General features: G+C 60.2%; 1 protein-coding gene across 3 annotated transcripts; it reads left to right on the top strand.

The window, feature by feature from the left end:
• The first annotated feature begins 821 nt into the window (after positions 1–821).
• TSC22D3 (TSC22 domain family member 3) lies at positions 822–23,845 on the top strand. 3 transcript variants are annotated; one of them, XM_062503070.1, is made up of 4 exons: positions 822–839; positions 7,799–8,100; positions 21,996–22,047; positions 22,595–23,845. In XM_062503070.1, the coding sequence occupies exons 1-4, from the start codon at positions 822–824 to the stop codon at positions 22,838–22,840; spliced, it is 618 nt and encodes a 205-aa protein (XP_062359054.1). In that variant the 3' UTR covers positions 22,841–23,845. The 3 variants fall into 3 exon arrangements, with proteins under 3 accessions (XP_062359054.1, XP_062359053.1, XP_062359055.1); XM_062503069.1 differs by lacking the exon at positions 822–839 and having other exon boundaries at positions 7,662–8,100; XM_062503071.1 differs by lacking the exons at positions 822–839; positions 7,799–8,100 and adding an exon at positions 21,256–21,710.
• The last annotated feature ends 59 nt before the right edge of the window (positions 23,846–23,904 follow it).

Here is a 23,904-nt window from a genome sequence, read left to right as displayed (position 1 = left end):
GACACTGGTTTCCAGCTTTGCGAGGTGCCCACCTTGGGGGCACGACCTTGGCCAGGCACCCTCGTGCTGCTCCGTGCTCTGGCAGCACGGCTGGCACACAGCATTCCAAATGGACAGGGCTGAGCTTGGGGTTCAGCACGTGCCACTGACACCAAAACCACCCCTCCAAGACCTCCCAGGCCCCCAGCCTCTGAGGGATTCCCCTCTGTCCCCTGGGGTTTGGCCCCTCAGATGAAACCCCACACTTGTGATGAGCTGGGGGCTGGGGACAGAGGCTCCTTTGAAGTCATCCCAGGGAATCCATCAGGGCACAACCAACCCAAGGCTTTCCTGTGTTACAGAACTGCAGGCTTAAGATCCCACTTTTAACATTTCTCCCAGGAGACCACTGATGCTGGAGCTGCGCTATTTCTTGACATTCTGTTTTTTGAAGAAGAGCTTGAATTTGAATAATGAGGCTTTGACAGGAAAGCATCCTGCCTTGCCTTCTCTCCTTGTGCTGAGACTATTCCTGTCCCTGAGGAGATCCAGGCTGGCTGCTGGAGGGCGAGAGGAAGCCATGCTCAGGAACACCAGCCCAATCCTTTGGGGTGCAGGTGCTCCCCTCTTGGTGCACCCACCCATGCCACGGAGGGATCCCAGCAGCTCTTACTCATAAAGGCCACACACATAAGACAAGCCCAAAGGGCATTGTTACATGTCCGTGTCTCACCATTATGTAATGACTAATTTACCTTAATTATGTTAAACTTATAACAGAATTTTACCTCATTCCTAAACGATTTATGCTGTTTATTCTTTTGCCCAGCCACGGCTTTCTGATGAGCAATTCCCAGCTTGTTGTGCAGAGGCCCATCACAGCAAGCCTGGTGCTGCCTGGTTTACTTCTCCCTGAAATTTGTAATGCCCACACTACTAACCATGTGCCAATCCCACCAGTGCCCCAGCACCTCATCAGTTCTTTGGGGGCACTTGTGAATCCCACAGAGCTGCAGCCAGGTTGGGCTCTGCCAGCTCTCCCACCCACTGCCTTCCTGCAGCCACTCGTGCACCTGGTTCCCACCCAGCTGTTAGAGGTGACATTCTCCCTAATCCACTCAGACTCACATTCCCTTCAGGAGCCCATGAATTCCTGTCTGAGGCTTAGGGACATTGCCTGAGAAAGAACTACAGCACCTCCCTGAGTCCAAGCAGGACCAGAAATCCTGGTGGGAAGAAGAAGCCCTTTGCAAAGGTCCTGTGGCTCACAGAGCTCCTCCCTCACTAGTTTCCTCCCCATCATCTCCCTGGGACTGGCTTCCTGATTTCAAAAACTTGGGAACAAGTGATCCCACTGCCATCAGGACCAACTGTGCCATGCTGGCCTGGATCCTTCTCATCCTTGCCGTCCTCAGCTCCAGCTGCCCTGAATGCTTTCCCAACCCTTCTCAGTTGTGAGAGCCCCTCATCACCCCAGAACCATGTCCAGGACGTTTCAATGGATGCAAAGAGCCTTCACTGTCTCATCCAAGGAGCCCTCTGCAGCTGAACCAGCAGCACCCTTTTCACTGGAAGTCTTTCCAGAGGAGCTCCATGTTCCTCTGGGCTCCTGCAGCCAACAGCCTGGGACCTGATATTCTCTTGCCAAGTCCAGAAGTGCCAGAGAGGTGTGAAACACCTGGATCAGGCTGGGGTGTCGCGATCGTGCCTGCACAAAGGCACCTTCCTGTGCAAGGGCTATTTGTAGAACCAGAAGCTGTTTGATACTGAATTTGCTGGAAGACTTAATTCCTTGGGGCTGTGCTCCCCCCGGTGTTTGCACAAGCGGCCACCACAGGCACAGCAGCCAGCGTGCTTTCATTACATCGACAATAATTAGGATCAAAGGTTCAAGAGGCATCGTGGGCCAAATAGCACCAGGGCAGTGCTAGGCTAATGACTGGACTCAGTGACCTCAGATGTCTTTGCCAACAGAAATTACGATTCTATGATTCCATCCCTTACACGGGGGTACCTTGTACCCCTCACCTCTGGGCAGGTGGGTGCTGTGCCCCTGCCCTGGGGAGGTGTCCGGCACTACCGGGCAGTGCAGCAGAACCTGTCTGTCCCATGTCCGTCTGTCCCACGTCCGTCTGTCCCGGCCTGGGGGCTGGGGGCTGCCCCTCGCCTCTGCCCTGCCTCAGCTCCCGGGCTGTGCCCGTTCATCGCTGCTCAACAAGCATCCTTCACCTTCAGAGCTCACCAGGCTCCGTACAGGACAAGCTGGCACCAGGACCCTGCCCTGGCCGGCCCCACACGCTCCGCTGCCCGCAGCCAGCCCTGCTCCTGGTGCCGGGGCAGCGCCGGGGCCCTGCCGCCATCCAGCGGCTGCAGCCGGGGCGAGGGAAACGGCTCCGGCTGCGGCTGCGGCTGCTCCGGCACGGGGGCCCGCCCCTGGGTGTCCGTGTGTCTGTCGTGTGTCTGTTCGTGTGTCTGTGTGTCTGTCTGTGTGTCCGTGTGTCTGTCTGTGTGTCTGTGTGTCCGTGTCTGTGTGTGTTTGTGTGTCCGTGTGTCACCAAACATAAGACATTCCTGGGATTTGCCATGACCTGCCATGACCAGCTGGAGCACAGAGAAGCCCCACAGAGGTGAGGATGAGGAAGGGAAGCGCACAGGCACTCGTGTGCCTGGGGGGCTGTGTCCCCTTGAGCCCACTGCAGGGACAGGGACGGCTCCCACCACCTCATGTATCCTCTGCAGCAACTCAGCTGCCCCATCTGCACGTGACCCGATGATCCTGCAGGGTCCAGCATCCCGTGTCCCACGTCCATCCCACCTCCCCCCCAAGCCTCTGCCATCCCCTGTGTCCCCTGTTTCAGTGGTGCAAGAGCCAAAAGCTCTGAGACCCACTGGGGTTCGCTTCACCGAGGGCCAAGCAGGAGCAGGGTTATTCCTAACAGTATCAGGGAGAGGGGGGAGCAACGTCCCTGGACACCTGGGAACATGCTGAGAATCACAGGCTGGGAATGAAGGCAGGAAGGGGGGGAAGTGCAAAGCTCCAGGTGTAGGAGAAGGAGGAATTACCTGTGGGTGGCACGGCAGGTGGCTCATCACCAACAGCCACTGTCAGAGCAGTGGGCACCCAGGAAGAGTTTTTCACTGTGGTATGACATGTCTAATTGCAGCCATGGACAGCAATTTTTCCCCACTAGAGGGAAGCATAGGCTATTTAAAAAATAATAATTACCCCCCCCCCCCCCCCAAAAAAAAAAAACACAAAAAAGAACCCACCAAAGAAAAAAAAAAACACCTGAAAATGCCCAAACAATCAGTGTGGCTCTGTCCTTACTGAACCTCTACCCCAAACGTCACCTGCCTTTTGTAGGGAGTGCCTCTGTTCTCAGAGCATGGGCAGAGATTGCTCAACTCCAAACCCCAATTTCCAAGCAGGCAAAGTGGCACAGAGCTGAGCCTGCCTGCCCTCCCCCGGTCCCCCCCCCCCCCCCCCATGCTCTGCTACACTGGCCAGCGGCACCCACAGTCCTGGGTATCATAATGATTCATGATGATTTCAACACTCCCCCAGGGCACCCCTGCAGCTCCTATGTCCCTTTGCTGTGCTCCTCACAGAGCATGAAGACAGTTTCTCGATGCCAATTAGTGCTTGCCATGTGGATGAACAGGAAGTTTTACCTACTTGTTGCCAGACAACCCCAGGCTTTCATCAATCCTGTGGAAATGCTAGCTTGGTTTCAATCCCTCCCCAGTGAGCTGGAAAGTCCTGCATTGGAATAGCCCACTGCCCTCTGTCCCAGTGGGAAATGCCCCTTGCCAACACCATTGTGCCAGGACCACTCCCAGGGCCATGTGAGTCCCCACGCTGGAAGAAGAGTGATGCAAGGAGCCCCACGTGCCACAAGTTGCCTTGGCCCAGGCTGTCAGAACATCTTACATGATTTACTGGAGTGTCACACAGGAGAAAACATGCCAGCCTGGTTCTGCATGACTCACCATCACTGCCTGGGAGGAAGGCTCTGCACTGTGTCTGCCCTAGGTAGGAGCATGGTGTCCCTGCAGACCGGGAACAGAATCCTCTCTTCAGGGCCTGGGCACAGGGGCAAATGCAGCTCATACAGGTCCCAGAGGAGAAGCAGCAGCTCTGCATTCCTGGGGCACAGTCCAGGTGAGACCCCCAGTAAGAGAGTGGCACCAGCTGGAGGCATCCCCAGCCCACTCCTGTGCCAGCTGCAGACCTGTGACTCCAGCACACATGAGGCTTGGGGAGTTGTGTCAGTCTGTGTGGTCCCATGAACAGGGAAAAGAGATGCTCTGGAGCTCAGGGGAGCTGCCCCACACACCTCTGCACCACCACTGTGCTGGCTTATCTCCCTGAATGGAGATTCCAGGTGACGGAGCCTTCTGGGTGCCCATCCCTCTGCAGAGCCACTGTCACCAGCCCCGGGGGCTGCCCTGACCTCCCAAGGGTGCTGCAGAGCTGGGGAGAGGGGATCTGTTTGTGGAACACTGGGAAAAGCAGGACAAAAGAAAGGCAGGCAGCTCCCCACGTCCTTGTGCTGGGCACTGGGCAGCAAGACTTCCATGTCCCACCACAACATCCTGGTTCCTGTTCAGGTGGGGGGGGACAGGACCCCTCCTCACAGCCACAAGTGCCCCCCAAGACTGCCTACCCATCTCCCCCTGAGGCTGGTGGCTTACGTCAGGCAGCAGATGGATGCTGTGCCCCACAGGCTGGCACGGGGGTGGCACCGGCAGATACCGGGGCTGCTGACTGTGCTGGTTATTCTTAGCACAGGGAGGCACAGGGGGGTCGGCTGGCAGGGGCCTGGCTCTGGTGGGCTCCCCTGGAGCAGATGGTCCCTTGGCATGAGCCAGCTCTCACCACCGCACCAGCAGGAAGGAACAGGGAAGGCAGGACAGGCAGATTGCACCCAGAGCCATGCCAGGCTCTGAGCCAGCTGCAGTGGGGTCTGTGGGGAGAGGAGGTGATGGGGATGGTGGCCTGAGAACACCTGGACAGGCCCCAGACAGACAGATGTCACATGGCTGGGGACATGGCAGGCACAGAGCTGGCTGAACCCAGACCCCACAGCCCCACACATTCTCCCTGTTCTCACCTTCCCACTCCACTACGCCCTCTTGTCCGGGGGGCTGCAGGAGAAGCCGGGGCAGGACTGGAGTCGCTGCCCTGATCTGGGAGCAGAGCACCCCACATTTCAGCCAGGAGCAGGGGATCCCTTTCAGAGCAGAGGGAGTAACATGAAGGCCCTTTGAGTGCAATAGGCTTTGGGGCCAAAGCTGTCCTTGCCCTCCTGGCTTGCCCCAGAGCCGGCCGAGCCCCCACTCCCTCCAGCATGCCTGTGCCATTGTGGCTTAGAGCTGCAATGACACGTCTGGGTGCGGAGCGGGGTGCCCTTGAGGGAAGTGGGTGTGCAGAAATGAGCAGTGTCCCAGTCCTGTGAACAGCAGGATCCAAAAAGGCCAGAGCTAAACATAGGAAACCTACTTTCCAGCTGCTGCCACCAGCTGATCACCTTGAAGCAGGATGTGGCTCCCGGATTTGGGGCTTTGGGGAGCCCGTCGTGGCTTGCACCTGAGAAGGTGGCAGCCCATGATGCGTCTGGGTTGTGGATGAGGAGCGAGGAGCTGACGTCCCAGGAACAGCCCCAAGCCCTGTGTGGCAGCTCTGGTGGGGCTAGAGGGGCTGTGGGCGAGGAGGCACAGCCAAAGGGCGCAAAGGATTTGGAGCAGACAACGACCCGCACCCGGAGCCACCTCCAGCGCCATCGGGGCCAGGCAGAGCCACTCGGGGAGCTGGCCCGAGGAAGGGGTGCCAACGCTGAGCACTTCCTTCCCCCTGTGCCCATGGGATGGCAGCAGCCACCACAGGCCCTCGGCCACCCACCCATGGAGCGTGGCATGGGGCTCAGCTCCGCCCGGGGCGCAGCCGGACCGCAGCTCACGGGGACCCTTCTGAAACCAGAGCGATGGAAGAAAAGAAATCCCAGTGCCCCCCTGTTTCCGTGGGTCCTGGAAACAGTGGGGTCACCAGGGACCCCCTTCACTAGCCCCTGCCACAAGGCAGATGGGTAAGGACCTCAAAACAGCCCCCAGCATCCAGCAGTGCACAGAAGGAGGGGGCACTCCTGGGGCACCTTGTGGGTCGTCCATCCTTCAGGAATTCGCCAGTTTTCAGCATCATCCCAGGGCTGACAGCTCCCCCCGCCCACACTTGAACCCCAGGCTGGTGCCCACCTCCACCGGGAGCCAGATCCTGCCGGTCCCCAGGTCTGATGGGGCCTGGCATGGGAAGCCCTGCCCGAGGTCACCATGACCACTGTCCCAGCTGTGGGTCTGTGGTGGATCTGGGAGTCTCATGACTGCCCTGGTTACTAATGGCCTGGAAATTGCTTCATCCTTGAGAGATGCATCTTCCTTCTTCACGCTGAACAATGTTTGCTGTTCAATGTTTGTTGGACACTCCTCCAGCGGCAGCAGCTGCCCCATGACCAGCCTCGGCAAGCACTGCGCTGACACCTCTGCTGTTCCAGTGCCCTGGTGGCTTTGCCCGGCCAGATTTTGACCCAGTTTATCTCTTATCAATCCCGTGCCCTTCAGACGTGCTGCAGTCCACTGAACACTGGTTCCTGCAGCTCCTTCCACCGTTCCTTTTGCAACCCCGCTGTACAGACCCACCTTCCCCAACCTGCCTGCTCCTCCCCTCGCCAGCTCTGCTTCCTTGGACCCTCGCGCAGCCCTTCCCCACCAGCTCCCACTTGTTCATCTCTCTGAAGGATGAGGACTCCCTGGGCTGGTCCCCGGGTCTTCAGGACCGGCAGTGATGATAGCCCAGCCCCGCGGCCCCTCTCCCACCCCATCTCTGTGTGTGCTTCGAAGCCAGGACCTTGTCATCTTCCCGAACCTCATTCCGAGGGTCCCGGGCTAGTCGTCCCCCCACCTCTCTGAGGTGTTGTCACATGCCCCAGCCCCACCAGGACAGCACCATGTGCCCCAAGCACTCTTCACTAGCCCCTCAGTGCGGGTCAGTGGGGGCAGAAATGCTCATTCTGAGATGCAACAGGACCAGGGAAGCCACTTCTCCTAGAAATTCCCGTTTTCCCTGGCATTTCCCTGAGCCCCGGGCACCTGCCGCTAGTTTCAACGTGCCCCAGCATCCATAGCCCCCAGGCTTCGTGCGTTCCACCCATGCTTGGCTTGGCTCTGGGCGAGGCGGCTCCCAGACGTTCCCAGCAGTGAGACAGGTCCTTCCTGGCTTTTCCCCCCATCCGGGGGCCTTTCATCCCCTTTTTCCTGCCCCGTCTCCGGAGCCACGCGGGCTGCCCACGCCACTCCTTCGGGGAGTGATGCCGTGGGCAGTGCCAGCCTCCTGAGCCCCCGCGCCACCCCCGGAGAGCGCAGAGCGGGTGATGTCCCCACTGGGAAGGGGGCACCGGGGCCCACATCACCCCATGTCACAATTCGCCAGCTTCTCCCGGACCCAGCCGTGCGGCGAGGAGCGCGGAACCGGAGCGGGACCGGGACCAGCACCGGGGCTGGGTCGGAGAGGGGCGGGGCCTGGGCGGGGCCCGGGCGGGCGGAACAGGGCGGGGCCGGGGAAGAACGGGACCGGGGCGGGGCTGGGGCGGGGCTGGGGCGGGGCCGGGGCGGGCGGAACGGGACCGGGGCGGGCGGGGGCCGCTCGCGGCGCTCGGCACCGGGCGCGTCCTGCAGCCGCTCGCCCTCCGCGGCCCCGGGAGCGGCCCCGGCACTGCCGCCGTGGCCGGGCGCGGGGACACCCGGGATGTCCTCGTCGCCCGCGGAGGAGTGCCGGTCGCCCGTGGGGCTGGACTGCTGCAGCTGCTGCCTGGACCTGGCCAACCGGAGCGGGCTGGAGGAGGGGGCCGGGGGCGAGAACAACAACCCGGGCAGCCCCACCGTGAGCAGCTTCCGGCAGCTGCGGGAGCAGCTGGTCCGACAGAACCTCAACACCGACAAGCTGAGCTCCATCATGCGCCAGGACTCGCTGGAGCCCGTCGTACGGGACCCCTGCTACCTCTTCAACCAGGGCATCTGCAACAGGAACATCGACCAGACCCTGCTCTCCATCCTCCTCCTCTTCCACAGGTGGGTGTCACCGCCGGGAGCTGGCAGCGCTGTGGGGCTGGCAAGAGAGGGGGACCCGTGTGACCCCGGGGTGTCAGCGGTGGTGGGGTCCGGGTGGGGAGGGGCCGCGTCTGGCACGGAGTCCGTACGTGGTGCCAGCCCGCTCCTGGGTGCGGGTCTGGGTGGTTGTGCTCCGCCATGCCCGCCTTGTGGTGCCCTGCGTCTGCCGGGCAGTGACAACAGCCCCCAGCTGTGTGTCTTGGCCGCTGGACTCTGTGCTCATCTCCCTGGCTACCTCTGTCCACACAGACAGTGCCCACAGGGGCATGGACCGTGTCCAGCGGCAGCCAGGCATCGGCCCCATCCTGCGTGGAGAGCGCAGCAGGTTTCTTGGGAAGCAGCTGTGCTGCCTCGAAAGCCATCTTGAGCGTCAGTGACAGCCTGGGTAAGGAGCCCGAGAGTCCCAGTGCCAGCTCCTGGCCTTTCGGCAGCTCCCCCGGCTCTCCCCGGAGTGGACGCGGGTTTGGCCCGGAGTGGTACTCGCTGTCCCTGGAAAGTGGCTCTGCTCTGCCCTGCCCGAGCTGATCTCAGGGTGCTCTGGGCAGGCTCCCTGTGCCCCCACAGCCGAACGTGCTGAGGGCTGCTCCCATCCCTTCCCTGGACTGAGCAGGCAGGACTGCCTCCCCCTGCCCTGCTCCCTCCTCTAGCAGTGAGGACAGACGAGACCCAACTGGAGGTGCCGGGGGGCACCACTCTGCAGGCTCCCCAGCCCTGAGGAGGTAAACCCCAGAGGCGAGGAGTGGACAGAGCTGTCTCAGGTCCTGCAGTGGCGCTGTGTGGGGCTGGCTCTGGTGACAGAGAGAGCTGGTGACACCCTGTCGGGGAGCAGCCTGTACGGGGGCTAGCGGGTCTGGGTCTCCCCAGTTCGGCCTGGAAGAGCCGAGCTGGGTCAGTAGTGCCGCTGGTGCCCGAGGCAGCGTCTTCAGCAGGCGGGACACATCCAGCACACTGAGAAGAGCTTGGCCCATCAGTGCTTCAGGTACGGATTATGCTCGCCTGGCCGCAGGCTCTGGGGCATGCTGCTCTGCCGTGGGTGGGGAATGCTCAGGGAGCAGCACCCCGCGTTCGGAGCCACCCCGCACGCACACGCACCGTGGGCATGCTCCGGGCTGTGCGGGCGAGTGGGCTCACACGTGGCTGCCCCACGCGTGTGAGCTACCCCGGCGCTCGCCCGCCTCCTCGCCCAGCAGCGTCAGACGCCGGGAGGCTGCTGCTGGAGCCGGCCTCGGCGGAGACGCTCTTCCTGCGCTTACATAACGCCGAGCTGCCGCTCAGGTGGGAAGGGAGGAGCTGGGACAGCCGCCAAGGCGCCTGTACCTGGCCCGTACGGGAGCAGTGAACCTGCCCAGCCGAGAAGGAGCAGGAGAAGTTCCCCTCCTCCCCGAGACGCTGCAGCAAGCTGGCACCGTGGGTGAACGGGGAAGCGAGATGCTGTCCCCAGCATGGACTGCCAGGGCTGGGATCGGGACCAAGCACCTAGGCTGCTGGCTGGGGCAGTCAGTGACAGTGCCTGTGGGCCAGAGGCCACTGATACGGGGCAGAGTGGGCTGCTTTCGAACTCATCCCTGCTGGAGCAGGTTCTGTGGTGCTCCTGCTGAGGTAGGGAGTGAGCAGACATGCCAGGGGACAAGGATTTCTCCCTGTCAGTGTCCCTCAGCACGCCTCGCTGCCTGTCTTCCATGCACTGTTGTGTGATGTGTCCCAAGAGCTCCATGCTTTGTGACAGGCTGTGCCATGGTGTGTTGCGAAGCTTTGTCCCTCTGTCACACCGGTGTCCAGGTACCTCGGCCTGGAGGTTGCCTGGGTGATCCCTGTCACCCCTAGGTGGCACAGCATGGGGGAGCTGGGAGCATGGCCCCTGGCACTACAGACAGGTGTGCCCACACCTGTGTTTGCAGTTGTTTTGCTCCAGCCTGAACTTTCTCCTTCTGGGGAATGAGCCAACACATCCTAGAGGAGATAGCATACACAGCAGAGGATTGTGGGTGCCAGAGGAACACCCCGATAACATGCCTGATAAGGGCACCCTGCTGCTGGCACCAGGGAACCCAAACCATTTGGTGCCCATTGTTTTGGCTGGTGTGCTCCTGCAGCAACACAGGATGAGGGGAAAGTTGTGTGGATACACGTCCAGGACAGCACAGATCCTAAAGATCCTAAACCCAGAGCTGAGTCTGGCTCTGGGGCTGGCTGGATACAACTCAGGCAGGGTCAGATCAGTGCTGGACTTCTCAGATAGCACACATTTCAGCATGTCCAAGCTGTCTCTGGGGATTTTTCTCTGTCTGGGTGGTCCCTGCCAGGCTCTCTGTACCCTTTGCTTACAGCAGGGATGTTGTTAGGAATGCACAAGGAAGGCATGCTCTGGACCAATTGCCTCCAGGGCTCCTGCTTCTGCAGAAAGCCCTGCTGTTCCAGCAGTGCACAGGATACTGTGCAGAAAGAGTTTCTCCCCACCCTTTCCTCACACAAGGTATCACAAACTGCTTCCCAGGGAGGTCTCAGCAGTGCCAGGGGACCAAGCTCACATGGAAGCAACAGGTATAGGGTGGACAGCTGCCACCACCCTGGCTGGGCACTTCCCTGCAGGTGCCAGTGAAGTGGGCAGAAAGGTCTTTGCCATCCCTCTGTAATGCAAACATTATCCCAGAGCCAGACACAAGCCCAGCAGAGTGTGGGCCAGGGAGAGCAGGCCCATGAGCACATGGCACCTTTCCCTGGGCCAGGGGGCTGAGGGGAGCCCGTGGTGTGGGAGGGGGTGGGCACTGCAGGGGCAGCAGCACCCTGGGTGTGTGTTAGGATGTGAGCCAAGCGGGACCTGCCTGGTTCTGGGTGGGGAGAGGAGGTACCTGCCAGCCTGCTTGCCCACATTGGCCAGCCATGTCAGCACTCCTGCCCACCCTCTCCTGGACAACACCTGGCAGCCTGGCTAGCCTGTGCCCATGCTGCTCTGGGCTGTGAGGGGACACCTCTGCATAGCCAGATCATCTGCAGGCACAGCCAGACCTGATGCTCCATCAAACAGGGTGGGCAGTGTCTCATCCTTTGGTCTGAACCATGAAAGGAGCTAGGGCTGCTTTCTCCCAGGCCTGGGCAAGCCCCAGGAGTCACAGGGAAGCAGGGAAGCTCTGTGTGAGGGGCTGGGGGAAGCAGGAATTTGGGCAAAGCAGGGCAGCACTGCCTTGCCCGCTGTAGGTCGGGCCAGCAGGCAAGAGCTGCCAGGGCAGCAGCAGCAGGGTGGCATTTGTGTCACAGCACCACTTGTTCCCATCTGTCGAGTGTCACTTTGCAGCAGCAATGCAGGAGGAGAGGAGCCAGGGCATAAAGGGCATCCCGGGGTGCCAGGGCCAGGGCAAGCATTCCAGCTGGTCGAGTGGGCTGGAGCAACAAGGACACATTGATGGGGAGAGGGGCCATGAGTGAGAGTGAGAGAGGTGTGGGTGTGGGACCGAGCAGTCCTGTTCCTTCTGCGGGCCCTGAGACAGCTCTGCCATGGAGGGGGCTAGGACAGTTCCCCCGCCCTCCAGAACCAAGTGCCAGGACTTTCTTTGCTTTGCTCCCACAAGGCTGAGCTGACACGTGCTCTGCAGTGTTGGTTGTGAGCCCTGCACACCACCGAGGTGCTAGGGAGATTTGGTTTCGGTGGCAGGAGTAGCTGGTACTGCTGGGAGGTGCTCACTTTGGCGTACCCAAATCCTCCCACCCTCGGGAAGGTGGCAGGTGGGCAATTCAGCCTGCTGTGGTCTCCATCACTGCCATCCCAACACCTTGGGACCCCCAGCCCATGACCCAGCAAACTTGGGGCCCATGTCCCAGCAGACCAGGCTTGCAGGGGCTCTGCCACAGCCCCCTGGCTTGGCAGGGCTGGCAGCACCTGTGCCACACCACGTACCATGCCTGCCCCTGCCAGCTTCTGCAAGACTCAGCTCCCTCCTGGGAGGGAGAAGGATATTCCCAACATCCTCTGAAGCCCAGGACAGCCCTACTCAGCCCCTTGGGAGGGAACCATTTGACCACAAGGCTGTGGCCAAGGGGGCTGGGACAGTTGAGGCAGTCTGGTGATGCCAACATCAACTTCTCAGGAGGCTGTCATCTTGGTTCTCTGGGGATTCTCCAGCACTACCCATCTGCTACAGCAGGCACTTTGCTCTCACAGGCAGAAATAGGTGTCCCAAGGTCAGGCGGGGATGGCAGCATGGCCCTATGGGGAAAGGCTGGCCAGGATTTTTTTTGGCTTTGAACTGTAAAGATGAGGAAGAGGTTGGAGCTGAAAGTGTCTGCAGGGGTCTGCCCTGATCCCAGCATCATCCTCCTCTCTCCAGCATCCCATTATCCCTTCCCAGTGAGACACAGCCTGATCCTGGACAGGCTCTGCTGGGACCCAACACCACCTCCTTGGCCACTGCCCAGCACAAAGAGGGTTAAAGCTGACTCTGTACTTTGGGGGACCACCATGACCTGCATGTGACTGAAAGGCTTGGAAAGGCTTGGGATCTATGTTGTCAGAGCCTGGCAGCTGTGTGTGCCCAGGGGATGTGACTGTGTGCTCTGTGTGCACTGCCAGGATCCTGGTGGATCCTGCCCTTGGGAGGGACCGAGACCCTGATGGTAGAGGGCAGAGAATCAGAACCCATTAAGTTGGAAAAGACTTCTGAGATCATCATCTCCAACTTTACCCCAGGGTGTGTGTTGGGGGAAGAGGGCTGGAGAGGCGAGAGAGGCCACAACCCGTCCCAATGCTTTGCAAATGAGCTCTGAGTTATATTTATCCAGGTGCTGAACATGGCTGGCTTTTGGACAGGAGATCATCCTCTGTCTGTCTGCTGAGTTATATATATATATATATATATATATATATATATATATATATGTATTTTTGGGGGCTTTGGCTGCAGAACAACTCTGATGGCAGAGAAGAAACTCTGGGCCCTCCAGACTCCAGGATTAGGGTAGGATCCAGTCCTTGTCACCCCCACCTGCAATTCCCTGGGGTGGCAGCCCTGTCTGGACTGGCAGAGGGTGGCAGTTGCCATGGGGCAGGACAAGATATTTCCATGTCCTTAAGTGAGACCATCACTGTGATATGCCTGTGAAAAGGAGCAGGACTGCTCTGGGTAGTTCAGAGCCAGGGGATTGATGGTCTCAGGCTGTCCCCAAGGGCTGGCACAGGTGAGGTGAGGGCTGGCTGCTGAGGTCGGGCACGCAGAGAGCCACGGCAGCACCACAGGTACACATCCTGCCAGCAGCCGATTTTCTTTCACGTTGTTATTGTTCTGAAATGTCAGTGACGGCAGGGTTTCAGCGAAGGTCCCTGGTTTGAAATGCCCGGGATTCCTTGCAAAGGCCAGCCGGGGTATTAATAACGTCTGTGCTGAAGCCGTGTGCCCTACATGTCCTTGTCTGACCTCCTGCGGGTGCTGGCTCCTGTGCCAGCGCAGCCCAGCTCCCCAGCCCCACTGCTCAGGTCCTGGCTCTGCACCCCACGGACTCCAGTTGTCCCCCGATATTGTGGGGTGTGGCTGCTGGGGCTCCCCCAAGCATTGGGCCAGGCAGGAGAGCACCAGGCTCCAGCATCTGTGGAAGGGGCAGTGAAGGGCTGGAGGGGTTCCATAAACAGGGCTTATTCTGGGCTGGAAAAGCAGATTTGGGCAGCGTGGGGTGTGCTGCACAGCTCTCGCAGCTCCCCTGCCTCTGTCCTCATTACATAACGAGCTGCCTCCCAGTTAGCGAGTGGGCACTCCTGCACGCTGCAGGGCAGCAGCTGCCAGCGCCCAGCAGGGCTCCGCAGTGCCCGCTCCTGCCTGGAAAGGGGCCTGGGATTGTGTCTGGGGGATGCCAGAGGCCCTGCTCTGGTATTCCTCTCTGGGGCTGGGCATCCCTGTGCATCTGAGCGAGGGGCTGGGAGAGGCAGAACCAGGCTGGCAGCCCCCTGCCTGCTGCTGCAGGGTGCAGGGGCGTCGTACAGCCCTGGTGCTGCAGCAGGTCTCTTCAATATTGCAAACACCTCTGCTCTATCCCCCCCACCCAAAACTGGACCAGAAAAGGGCAGGCAGGATCCGGGGCTGGTCCAGCTGGGGCTGTGCAGGATGACACAGGGAGTGAAACAACAGGGACAGTTCTGGAGCTCAGAGCCTGGCAGGAGCACCAGGGCAGGGCGCAGTGGCGATATCACCGAGTTCAGTGATAGGACTCCAACTCCAGCCCCTGGGTGTCAAACACTGCTCTGCAGTCAGATTTGTGGATTAAAGCTCTACCAAGGGTTCAGCCTTCCATCCTCCCTGGGACTGGGTATCCCTGGTCCATGGGAGCAGGTAGCATGGTGGGGTTAGCTGCACTGCCCCAACAGCCAGGCACGATGCTCAGTGGAAGCTGCAGGGTTTTCACTGGGCTGTGACATACCTGGCACTCTCACCTCAGTGTTTGGCAGCTGTGGGACCCTTTGGGGGGAGCAGTGAGGTTCTAGGATGCCCCACAGGCCCTGGCAAGTTTGGCACAGCCTGGGGCTGGTGTTGACAAACACAGCAAGGTGAGATGTTTGGCCACATGATCCAGGGCTGGTAACAGCCCAGTGAGCCTGTTTTCATCTTCCTCTCCTACACCAGCACGCCTGGGGAAGCTGTGGCCCTGGGGGCTTCCAGCATGGTGAGAAAGGCTTGTCTAGAACTGGGTCCTCTCTGACCTCCTGTCCTCACACTACTGCTGCTGCCAGGGGCACAGGAGGAAGAAGAGGGTCTGGTAACACAGTTAAGGAAAAAATGCAGCTCTCAGCAGGCTGGCTCAGGGGTGTGCACTAGCATGCTAGAAAAAAACAGAACTGGGAGTACAGCCAAGTACCTTTATCAGAGGAAGCAGTCAGCCCCACAGCTGGACATGGGAGCCTACCAGGGCTGCCTCCACCACCCCACACTGCCTGCACTGCCTGACAGGCTGGAGGAGTCTCCACACCACAATCCCTGCCCATGCCTGCTACCTGGCAGGGTGGGTCACCTGTGTCCCCTGCCCATGGCCACAGAGCTCATCTCACCTCCACTGGGCATGAAGGGAAGGAGGACATGAAGGGAAGGAGGACATGTTTCTTGCCAGCCTTCCCAAGAGCAGGTTCCCCTCCAGCCTTCCCTCACTGAAACCATCCCTGGGCTTCTCCAGTGAGGCAGGGGCCACCACCTCTGTGCAGGCCACACATGATTCTGGTGTCCCCTGGTTTGGGACTGGGACCAGGCAAGGCCAGCAGCATCAGCTCTGCAGCAGGGGGTGCATCCCTACCCCGGCACATCCAGGTGTGCCCAGGAGTGGTTACCTGCTGTTCTGGAGCAGCACATGCCCTGGGTTGAGGGATTTATGACCCCTCCAAGGCTCTGATGGGCATGACCTGGGTTCCCATGGGTCACAGGGTTCCTGGTTGCCTGGGGCTTCTGCATGTCTCACACAGCTCCTGGAGGGCAGCAGCTGAGCTGGGGGGCAGTGCCAGGCCTCAGGGAGCAGCTCAGCCAGGGGATCTCCAGGAAGAAGAAATCGGGATCTGGACAACTGGTACGCTCTGGCAGTGCTTGGCCCACAGCCCCTGGGACTGGCACAGCAGCCCCACACAGTGCCATAGGGCAGGCAGCTGCTTTTCAGGATCCTGGGACTGGCATGGCAGATGACTCAGCTGCTGTTTGCCCGTGGGCAGCCCCTGGCATTACCTCTCCTTTCCAGAACCAGGATAGAGCTGCTGGACAAGACCTGGAGCTGCTCAGCCCTGTCCCACACCCAGCCCTTCCTGCCACAGGCTCCCCCAGGCCCCAGCCATCCCCAGTGTCCCCAACCACACCTCCCTCTGTTCCTGCAGTGCATGGCTAGGATGCTCTGGTGCTGGCATTCCCAGTCCCTTGGCTGGTACCACCACAGTTGCAGGACTTGGGCTGTGGCAGGCAGAGTTTTCTTAGCTGTGTGTTTGCAAGCAGTAGCTTTTCCTCTCCCACTCTGCTGTGACCCTTGGAGCAGGAGATCTGGCTCTGCAGAGCAGCCTGGTCAGCCTTGGCTCTGAGCCTTTCCCAGTTTGCTCTCCAGTGTCTCTGAGGCCAAGCTATAAACATTTCCCACGCCTCAGACCCTCTGAAGGGCCTTCCTCTCATTGAGCTGAGTCCTTGGGAGAAAGCAAGCCAGGAAAACTGCCACGAGGCCATGACCACAGCCTGGAGCAGGGGGAGGGAGGACCATGTCTGGGGAGCCAGGGCTGCTCCTGAAGCCCCAACCACCCCTCCAGCTCCATCGGCTGCTACTGCCACAGGAGCATCTTTTGGTGTGTGGCGCTGCAGAGCTTAGAGCAGCTCCAGTGCATGGGGCTCAGCACAAAGGCATGTCTTGTCCCCGGGGCTGTGGGCAGAGGGCATGGCCCCTGACCCACAGCACTGTGCAGGTGTGGGATGCCAGGCAGTGAGAGGTAACTCCCTCGTCCTGCTCCCTGTCACCCCTTGCTGCAGCCTGGCAGAGCCCTGCGGCAGCTGCAGAGCTCCAGGTGCCATTGCTGAGGAGGGGGTTGTCGCTTAATGTCACCCACTGGGGGGCTGGCATCCTCTGGACTGAGACACAGGTTGCACAAAGGCTGAGGGGCTGCTGGCAGCTTTGGGGTGTCCTGTAGGGCCACTGCTGGGGTGATATCATCACTGGCTGGTGTCACCACCTCTCCTCACTGCTTGATGACAACCGCGGGTGCTTTTTTTCCCCCCGGAGAGCACAACAATTAGTGTCACAATTACCCTGTATTGCGGCTGCCATAGCTGTTACCAAAATAACCACAGGCACGAGCTCGGCCCAGCCTGATGAGCCTGCTGTCACAGTGTGGATGCAGGAGCTGCGTGCAGTTCCCACCTGGCCCCCCCGCCTAGCCTGCCCCAAGCGCCCGTCACCACTGGCACAGGGCAACTGTGGGTGCTTGGCCCTGCTCTTTAGGAACAAGGGGCTGCGTTGTCCACCCTGCTCTGCTTGGAAGAGTAGGAGCAGGTGGTGGGAGAGGAGGCGGCAAGGCCAGGGCTGTGGGGAGCTAGGAAAGGGCTCCCCCACCACTTGGGGTGCAGCTGGAGCCCCATGTAGGACCTTGCTGCTGTGGGACACTGAGGCAGCTTAGAGGGGCTCCTGGGGAGAAATGGCACAAAGCAGGATCCAGCAGAACTGGGAGCTGCTGCTCCCACTGTGGAGGTGCCAGTGGGGCTGCTGGTGACACCTGAAGGCTGGGGGTGCCCTCTTGCTGTGCAGGGGCACACGGAGCTGCCCTGTGCCAGGCTGCTCACACAGGCATGCAGGCAGGGCTGTGCTCACACAGGTGTGCAGGTATACAGCTGTGCTCACACAGGTGTGCAGATGTTAGGGCAGCGTGTGCAGAGGGTGTAGGCAGCACTCGTACATCTGCACACAGAACAGCAGCATTTGTTTGGTACACAAAGTGTGTGTCACAGGGTCACAGAAGCATTCAGGTCGGATCATCAGCTCAATTACTAAACTAATGTGCTTGCACATGCGTGTGTAGGGTGTGCCCCCATGAGCAGAGCACATGCTCATGTGGGCTGCAGGCACACGTGTGCATGCAGGGGGTGTGCTGTGTGGGTGTGCTGTGTGTGCACGCACATGTGCAGGCAGGACTTGCCTGCAGGGGCTGCAGGGTGTGCCGTGGTTGTGTGTGCCCTGCGACTCCTTCGGGAGCCCCACGGGAGGGGGGCTGCACCCCCTGCCCAGCCTGACCTGCCCTGGCCACCGGCTGCCCAGGGATCCTTCATTTACTGAATGCCAGGAAAGAAACTTCTGCTTCCTCACACCACCAGAGAATCCCTTGCTGGCGCTTCCCCAAGGCTGACAGCATCCTGCCCAGCCTGAGTGAGGAGCCCATGGCCTGAGCAGCGATGTAGGCAGGGCTGGGTGCAAAGACCTGGGAGGACTGAAGGGAAATCAGTCACTTACTCCGGTTCATTTTTTGCAATAGTTCCAACTCCATGGGAAAAATACTGGAGGTGGAAGAGCTGAAGCAATCCCTGCCCAGACATTTCCAGCTTCACTCCAGCAGCTGCAGAAATACGAGGTTTCTTTCCTCAGTCCTTAGTGCCTGAGTACTGCATCCGAAAGGTACCAGGCCAGAACCAGGAACCTCAAGCTGTGAGACAAGGACCACCAGCCAGGCTCTGGGATGCCAGTTCTGGAGCCCTTGGTCCCTGCCACTAATGATTTAGGGCTTCCTTTGGGAGGGAAGGCTGAGCCAGGACTTGGGGGGCCGTATGACAGGAGGTGGAAAACAGGCACAGCTGCCAGGGCTGGGGGCAGGCTGGGGCCCGCCCACCCCATCTTCCTGCTTCTGACACCTCTCTGCAGAAGACAGGAGGTGGTACAACCGTGGGAGAAAATGCTCCCCCCATCTCTCCTGTCTTCTCCACAGTGAAACCAGCATGCTTCATGAGCTGCAGCAGCAAACTCAGTCGAGGGACCCCTGGTGTGGGTGGTCTGGACTTGTCCCAGCAAGGGGACAAAACTGTGTCCCGGAGGCTGCCACCAAGCCCACCCCCAGCCACTCTGGGGACAAGTGCACACAGAGGCCTTTCATCTCCCCGGGGAGGGGGGCACCCGCGCAGCTCGGGATGGCACACTGGCCATTGGCCTTGAAAGGGCCAATTGAGTGCAGCTGAGGTCATCTCCCAGCATGTTTACCCTGTGGCTGCAGCCCCTGGATGCAGCCAACACCCAAGCTGTCTCTGCCACTGCAAGCCCGGGGGACGCAGCCACAGGCAGAGCCAGCATCGCTGCTCGGAGCAGAGGGGCTGGGATGGTCAGGGGGGCATGGCCTTCCAGCCACCCTACTCCCCGAGCCTCTTCAGGAGGAGGGACTGGTAAGTAAGGCCTGCTGTGGGTGAGGGGGGAGCACAGGCCAGCCTTGGGGCTTGAGGACAGACACCTGCCTATTCTCTGCAGTGCCAGAACCCTGCTCAGCCCCTGGACAGCAGCTCTGATGGGCAGGAGTAGTGCTGACACACAGGGGGATGTGCATAATCACCCCCACAGGTGGCCCAGAGGAGCCCACCAGGGAGAAAATGCTTTTTCACATCCCCACATCTAACCTGCGTGTCCCAGGGCACCTGCACGTGCCCGGCTGCATGAACAGACAGCACAGCATCCTCACCTTGCCCTGGGACAGGACTGTGGTTTGTGGAGAGCTGCCTGGCTAGGTCTCACTCCCAGCAGCAGCTGTGCTGCACTGTGCCTCAGTTTCCCTTTCTGATGGGGAAATTCCACTCTGCTCTCCCTCCCTATTCGAGGAAGGGGCACAGCAACACGCCCATAAATAAGGGTTCCTTGGCCTCTTCCAACAGCCAAGTGCCAGGCACATTCAGTACCCCCTGATCAGGGCGCTCAGTGTCCTTTGCAGCATCCCTGGGGCACATGTGCCCTGACAGCATTAACTCTTTCTTGGACACTATGATGTGCGTGGGGTCTGCCATCCAGCATCAGCCTCGCCATGCCTGGCAGGGGATGAGCCCCGGGGTCAGGGACAGCAGGCACCACTAAGCAAAGTTCCCCCAGACCCAGATCCAGAAGGCAGAGAGATAAGTGGGCAGCCAAGGGCAGTGGGGGCAGCACTGGGTGGGCAGTGCCACCCCAGGCCCTGGGGTGCTTTAGGGGCCCTCAGAGGAGACACACTTGCTGTTTGTGTAAATGGCTCTGTGGACGTGGGGGGCTCGTGTATTGAGCACAGGGCTCGCATACGTGTGTGTGCACTCGGGGATGGTGCTGCACAGACACACACACACACACACACACACACACACAGACACAGACACTGTCACACACACACAGATACTGTCATACACACATACACACAGACAGTCACACACACATACACACAGACACTGTCACACACACACACAGACACTGTCACACACACAGACACTGTCACACACACATACACACAGACACTGTCACACATACACACAGACACTGTCACACACACACACAGACATAGACACTGTCACACACACAGACACTGTCACACACACATACACACAGACACTGTCACACACACATACACACAGACATTGTCACACACACAGACACAGCGCCGCGGTCCCTGCAGTGCCGCCCGTGCCCGCGGGGGGGCCCCACTGCGCGGTTATGTAACGGCGGGCGGGGCCGGGCGGCCTGAGCTCGGTACCCCCGGTACACCCGGTACCCGGTACCTCTTCGGTACCCCCGGTATCTCTGTTCTGGACCCCCAGACTGCTCTGACACCCAGATACTGGTGTTCGGTACCCCCGGTACCCTGTTTGGTACCCCCGGACTGTCTGACACCGGGGGATGATGATTAGTGCTCCAGAGCTTGTTATGGACCCCGATTTTGTTCTGGTTTGCTCTGCATCCCGCCGTTGTTGTTCTGCACCTTGGGCGTGTTGTGTACCCTGAATTTGTTCTGCACCACAAGGTCATTGTTCTGCACCCTAGGTTTCTTGTTCTGCACCCCGGGTTGGCTCTGCAGCCTGCGGTTGTTTTGCTCTGTACCCCGAGTTCGTTCTGCATGCGAGGTCTGTTCTGCACTCCGGGGTTGTTGTTCTGTACCCCGGGTTTGTTCTGCGCCATGCAGTTGTTGTTTTGCAATCTCAGGGCGTGTTCTCTACCCTGGGTTGGTTCTGCACCCCGGGTTTGCTATGCGCGCAAGTTTTCGTTTCCCCTCCTGTAGTTGTTTTTTTTACGCCCGGGTTGTTTTTCCGCTCTCGTTTCTGTTGTTTGTCACTCCTGTTTCTGTTTGTTTTGCACCCCGGTTTCTGTTCTATGCCCTGATTTTTTAGCAACCCGTTTCTGTTCTTCGCTCCCGTTTCTATTTTGCACCCCGGGTTCTATTTGGAATGCCCGTGGCTCCCCTTTCTCTCCTGCCTCCCCCTTCAGTCACAGGGCCTCCCTGTGCAGGACGTGCAGGCTGCCCCTCCAAATGCAGAAGGGTTCACCCCTTCTCCCAGCCCCGAGCGGGTGCGTGTCCGCATCCCGGTGCCCAGGAGCGCAGGAACGGGGTGCTGAGGCGTGAGGGATGTGGGGGTCTGTACTGGGGGTACTGGGGGGCTGTACTGGAGGTACTGGGGGAGCAGGACTCTGCTTGCAACACGCGAGGGGTGCAGAGTGAGGGCGAAGATTTGGGGGACTCTTGAGCTGAGACGGCGCCGTGCTGTGGTTTAACTGGAGGGGGCGGAGGGGCTGCAGAGAGGTTCAGTACCGGGGTCAGTACCGGGTGTTCAGTACCGGGGGCAGTGTTCAGTACCGGGGGCGGTACCGGCGGACAGTACCGGTGCAGTCCTCGTTGCGGCGCTGCGGGCAGCGGGCGGTCCCGGCCGCGTTCGCCCCTCCCGGCAGGGCGGGCACCGCCGATAAAAGCGGGGGCGGCGCTGGGGTCCCGCAGTGCGTTCTATTCCGAGTACGCGAGCGTGTGTCCGAGCGCCCGCAGCCATGAGCACCGGCATGTACCAGTCCCCCATGGAGGTGGCTGTCTACCAGCTGCACAACTTCTCCATCTCCTTCTTCTCCTCCCTGCTCGGGGGGGATGTGGTTTCTGTGAAGCTCGACAACAGGTAGGGGCAGCCCCGGTGCCCCCGGCATTCGCCGCAGAGGTCGGGGGGAAGGGGCGCCCCAGTGCCCGGGGGTACCGGTGCCGGCCCCCTGGATGAGGTGGAGGGGCACTGCTGCTGTGGGAGCCAAGCACGGACGCGGCCGGTGCCCGAGTTCGTGAGCTCCCGTGGGGAGGGGGACGCCCCGGTGCGCTGGTGGTGGGGGGGGGATGGCGCGGTGCACGGACCCGTGTGGAAGTGGAAGGGAGGTGTTCGGTGCTGACCCTCGGCCTCTCCGCTCTCTTCCAGCGCCTCCGGAGCCAGCGTGGTGGCCATCGACAACAAGATCGAGCAGGCGATGGTGAGCTGCAGCGCTGCCCCCTCTGCCCCGCACCTTCCCCGCGGGTGCTATGCCCGGGATGGGCTTCCCGCTCCCGGGTGGGTGCTCTGCCCAGGGTGGGGGTCCCCCTGCCCACGGGGGTCCCCACTCCCCATCCCGCTGCCGAGCAGAGCTGCTCTTTGTCTGCGGCCGCTGGAGCTCATTGGCTCCAGGCACTCCGCAGTGCGCAGGGAATGAGGGTGGACGTGGAGCGGGACTTCGGGGTTTGGGGCTGCCAGAACTGGGTTCTCTGAGTGCTCGGGAACTTCAACCCCCCCAAATCCCAGGGCAGGGGAGGGAGGCTGGAGAGTGCTTTTGAATGCAGAGAGGTCAGAGGGATGGCGGCTGAGGGAGCTGTGCTGGATGAGCACCAAGCCTTGGCCAGGGTTCCAAGGTTGGGGTGGGGAGGAATAGTCCTTGGGAAAAGTTTCTGCAGCATTTGGCACTTTGCCCAGCACTTGAGAACAGGAGGAAGCAACCCCCAGGGCATTACTCTCCACTGATCCGTCTCTTCCATGGCCTTTTGCAGGATCTTGTGAAAAATCATCTGATGTACGCCGTGCGGGAGGAGGTGGAGGTCCTGAAAGAGCAAATCAAGGAACTGTTGGAGAAAAACTCCCAGCTGGAGCGTGAGAACAGCCTCCTGAAGACCCTGGCCAGCCCTGAGCAGCTGGAGAAGTTCCAGTCCCGGCTCCCAGCAGAGGTGCTGTGCCCTGAGGAGCAGAGCCCCGGGATGGCTGCCCCAGCCCAGCACTCCGGGGGCTCTGCGGTGTAAGGTGGCTCTGTCCTCGGGGTGGGCAGAGCCACAGAACTCTTTCTACTTAATCTCCTGCAAAATCGTTTCTGCCTTCATCTCACACGAAGGACTGCCAGACCCTGGCACTGAGCCGTGCCCTCGGGCAGCCCTGGCCAGCCAGCAGAGCCAGTGGCCGTCTCCTTCATGAGGATGCTCTTCTGCAAGGAAGACAGGGGCAGCTGACCCCCCCTCCCTATCCAACCCAGCAGTGCCAGGAGATCTGTGGTACCTGTCCCGGGCTCTGCTGAGGAGCAGAGCTGGGCACTGTTTGGCACCATGATGGTGACCCACGGTTGGAAGGAGCGGACGCCCAGCCCCAGGCTGTGGTTGCATTCTGCAGGGGGGTGTCTCTTTCTGGCAAAGCCTGACACTGGAGGGAGACCGATGTTTAGTGAGTGAAGCAGATATGTCCCACAAGCCACCCAGGAGCCTGCTGGAACCTGACCCAGACTGAGTGGCACCAGGGGTGGCAGCTGCAGCGTAGACCGTGGCTGAACGCACAGCACCGTGGGAATTACAAGGAAAAAAAGCTTGTTTGGTTAGTTTGGGCATCTTCTGTAGCTGTAACTATGTATAAACGTGCATGAGAGGCACCTCTCAGGCTGTGGGTGCCTGCTCTGGGTCAGCCATACCCATCTGAACTGGGGCACTCGAAGGCAGACTGGAATGGTGAGCGCCTGTCAGTGGGCGGCCAACTACAGTGAGTGGCACCAAGGAGGGGACAGATTCACTCCTCCCTGGCATCCCACCTGACAGAACCATGCAGCAGCGCTGGAAAGATCTGGACTGATCACTGGGCAGAGCCACAAGGCAGGCTGTGCTCTAACCCACTGGGGTGGAGGAGCCAGCGTGTGCTCCTGGGCTGCCCTCCATCCCTGGCCTGTTCCTTGGGATGTGACGGGACATTGCTTTTGATGTCAGAAGCGGTGACACTGTTGCGTACATCTAGATAGAAATGGCAATAAACTTTACTTTTTATATATACCTGTGCCCCAAGCTGTATCTGTTCCTGGAAAGTGGGGGGAGAGTGATGGCACTAGGGG

Source organism: Cinclus cinclus, chromosome 15 (assembly GCF_963662255.1).
Source record: "Cinclus cinclus chromosome 15, bCinCin1.1, whole genome shotgun sequence".
Taxonomy (NCBI): Eukaryota; Metazoa; Chordata; class Aves; order Passeriformes; family Cinclidae; genus Cinclus; species Cinclus cinclus.
Note: the sequence above shows the minus strand (reverse complement) of the source record. Positions and strands in the feature narration are given on the sequence as shown.

What these genes read in the sequence shown, in the direction of transcription:
- TSC22D3 (XM_062503069.1), top strand. Translation starts at nt 7,778, where the DNA reads ATGTCCTCGTCGCCCGCGGAGGAGTGCCGGTCGCCCGTGGGGCTGGAC. An exon ending in ATCCTCCTCCTCTTCCACAG is followed by an intron (nt 8,101 to 21,995) that starts GTGGGTGTCACC and finishes GCTCTCTTCCAG; the next exon opens with CGCCTCCGGAGCCAGCGTGG. An exon ending in ACAAGATCGAGCAGGCGATG is followed by an intron (nt 22,048 to 22,594) that starts GTGAGCTGCAGC and finishes GGCCTTTTGCAG; the next exon opens with GATCTTGTGAAAAATCATCT.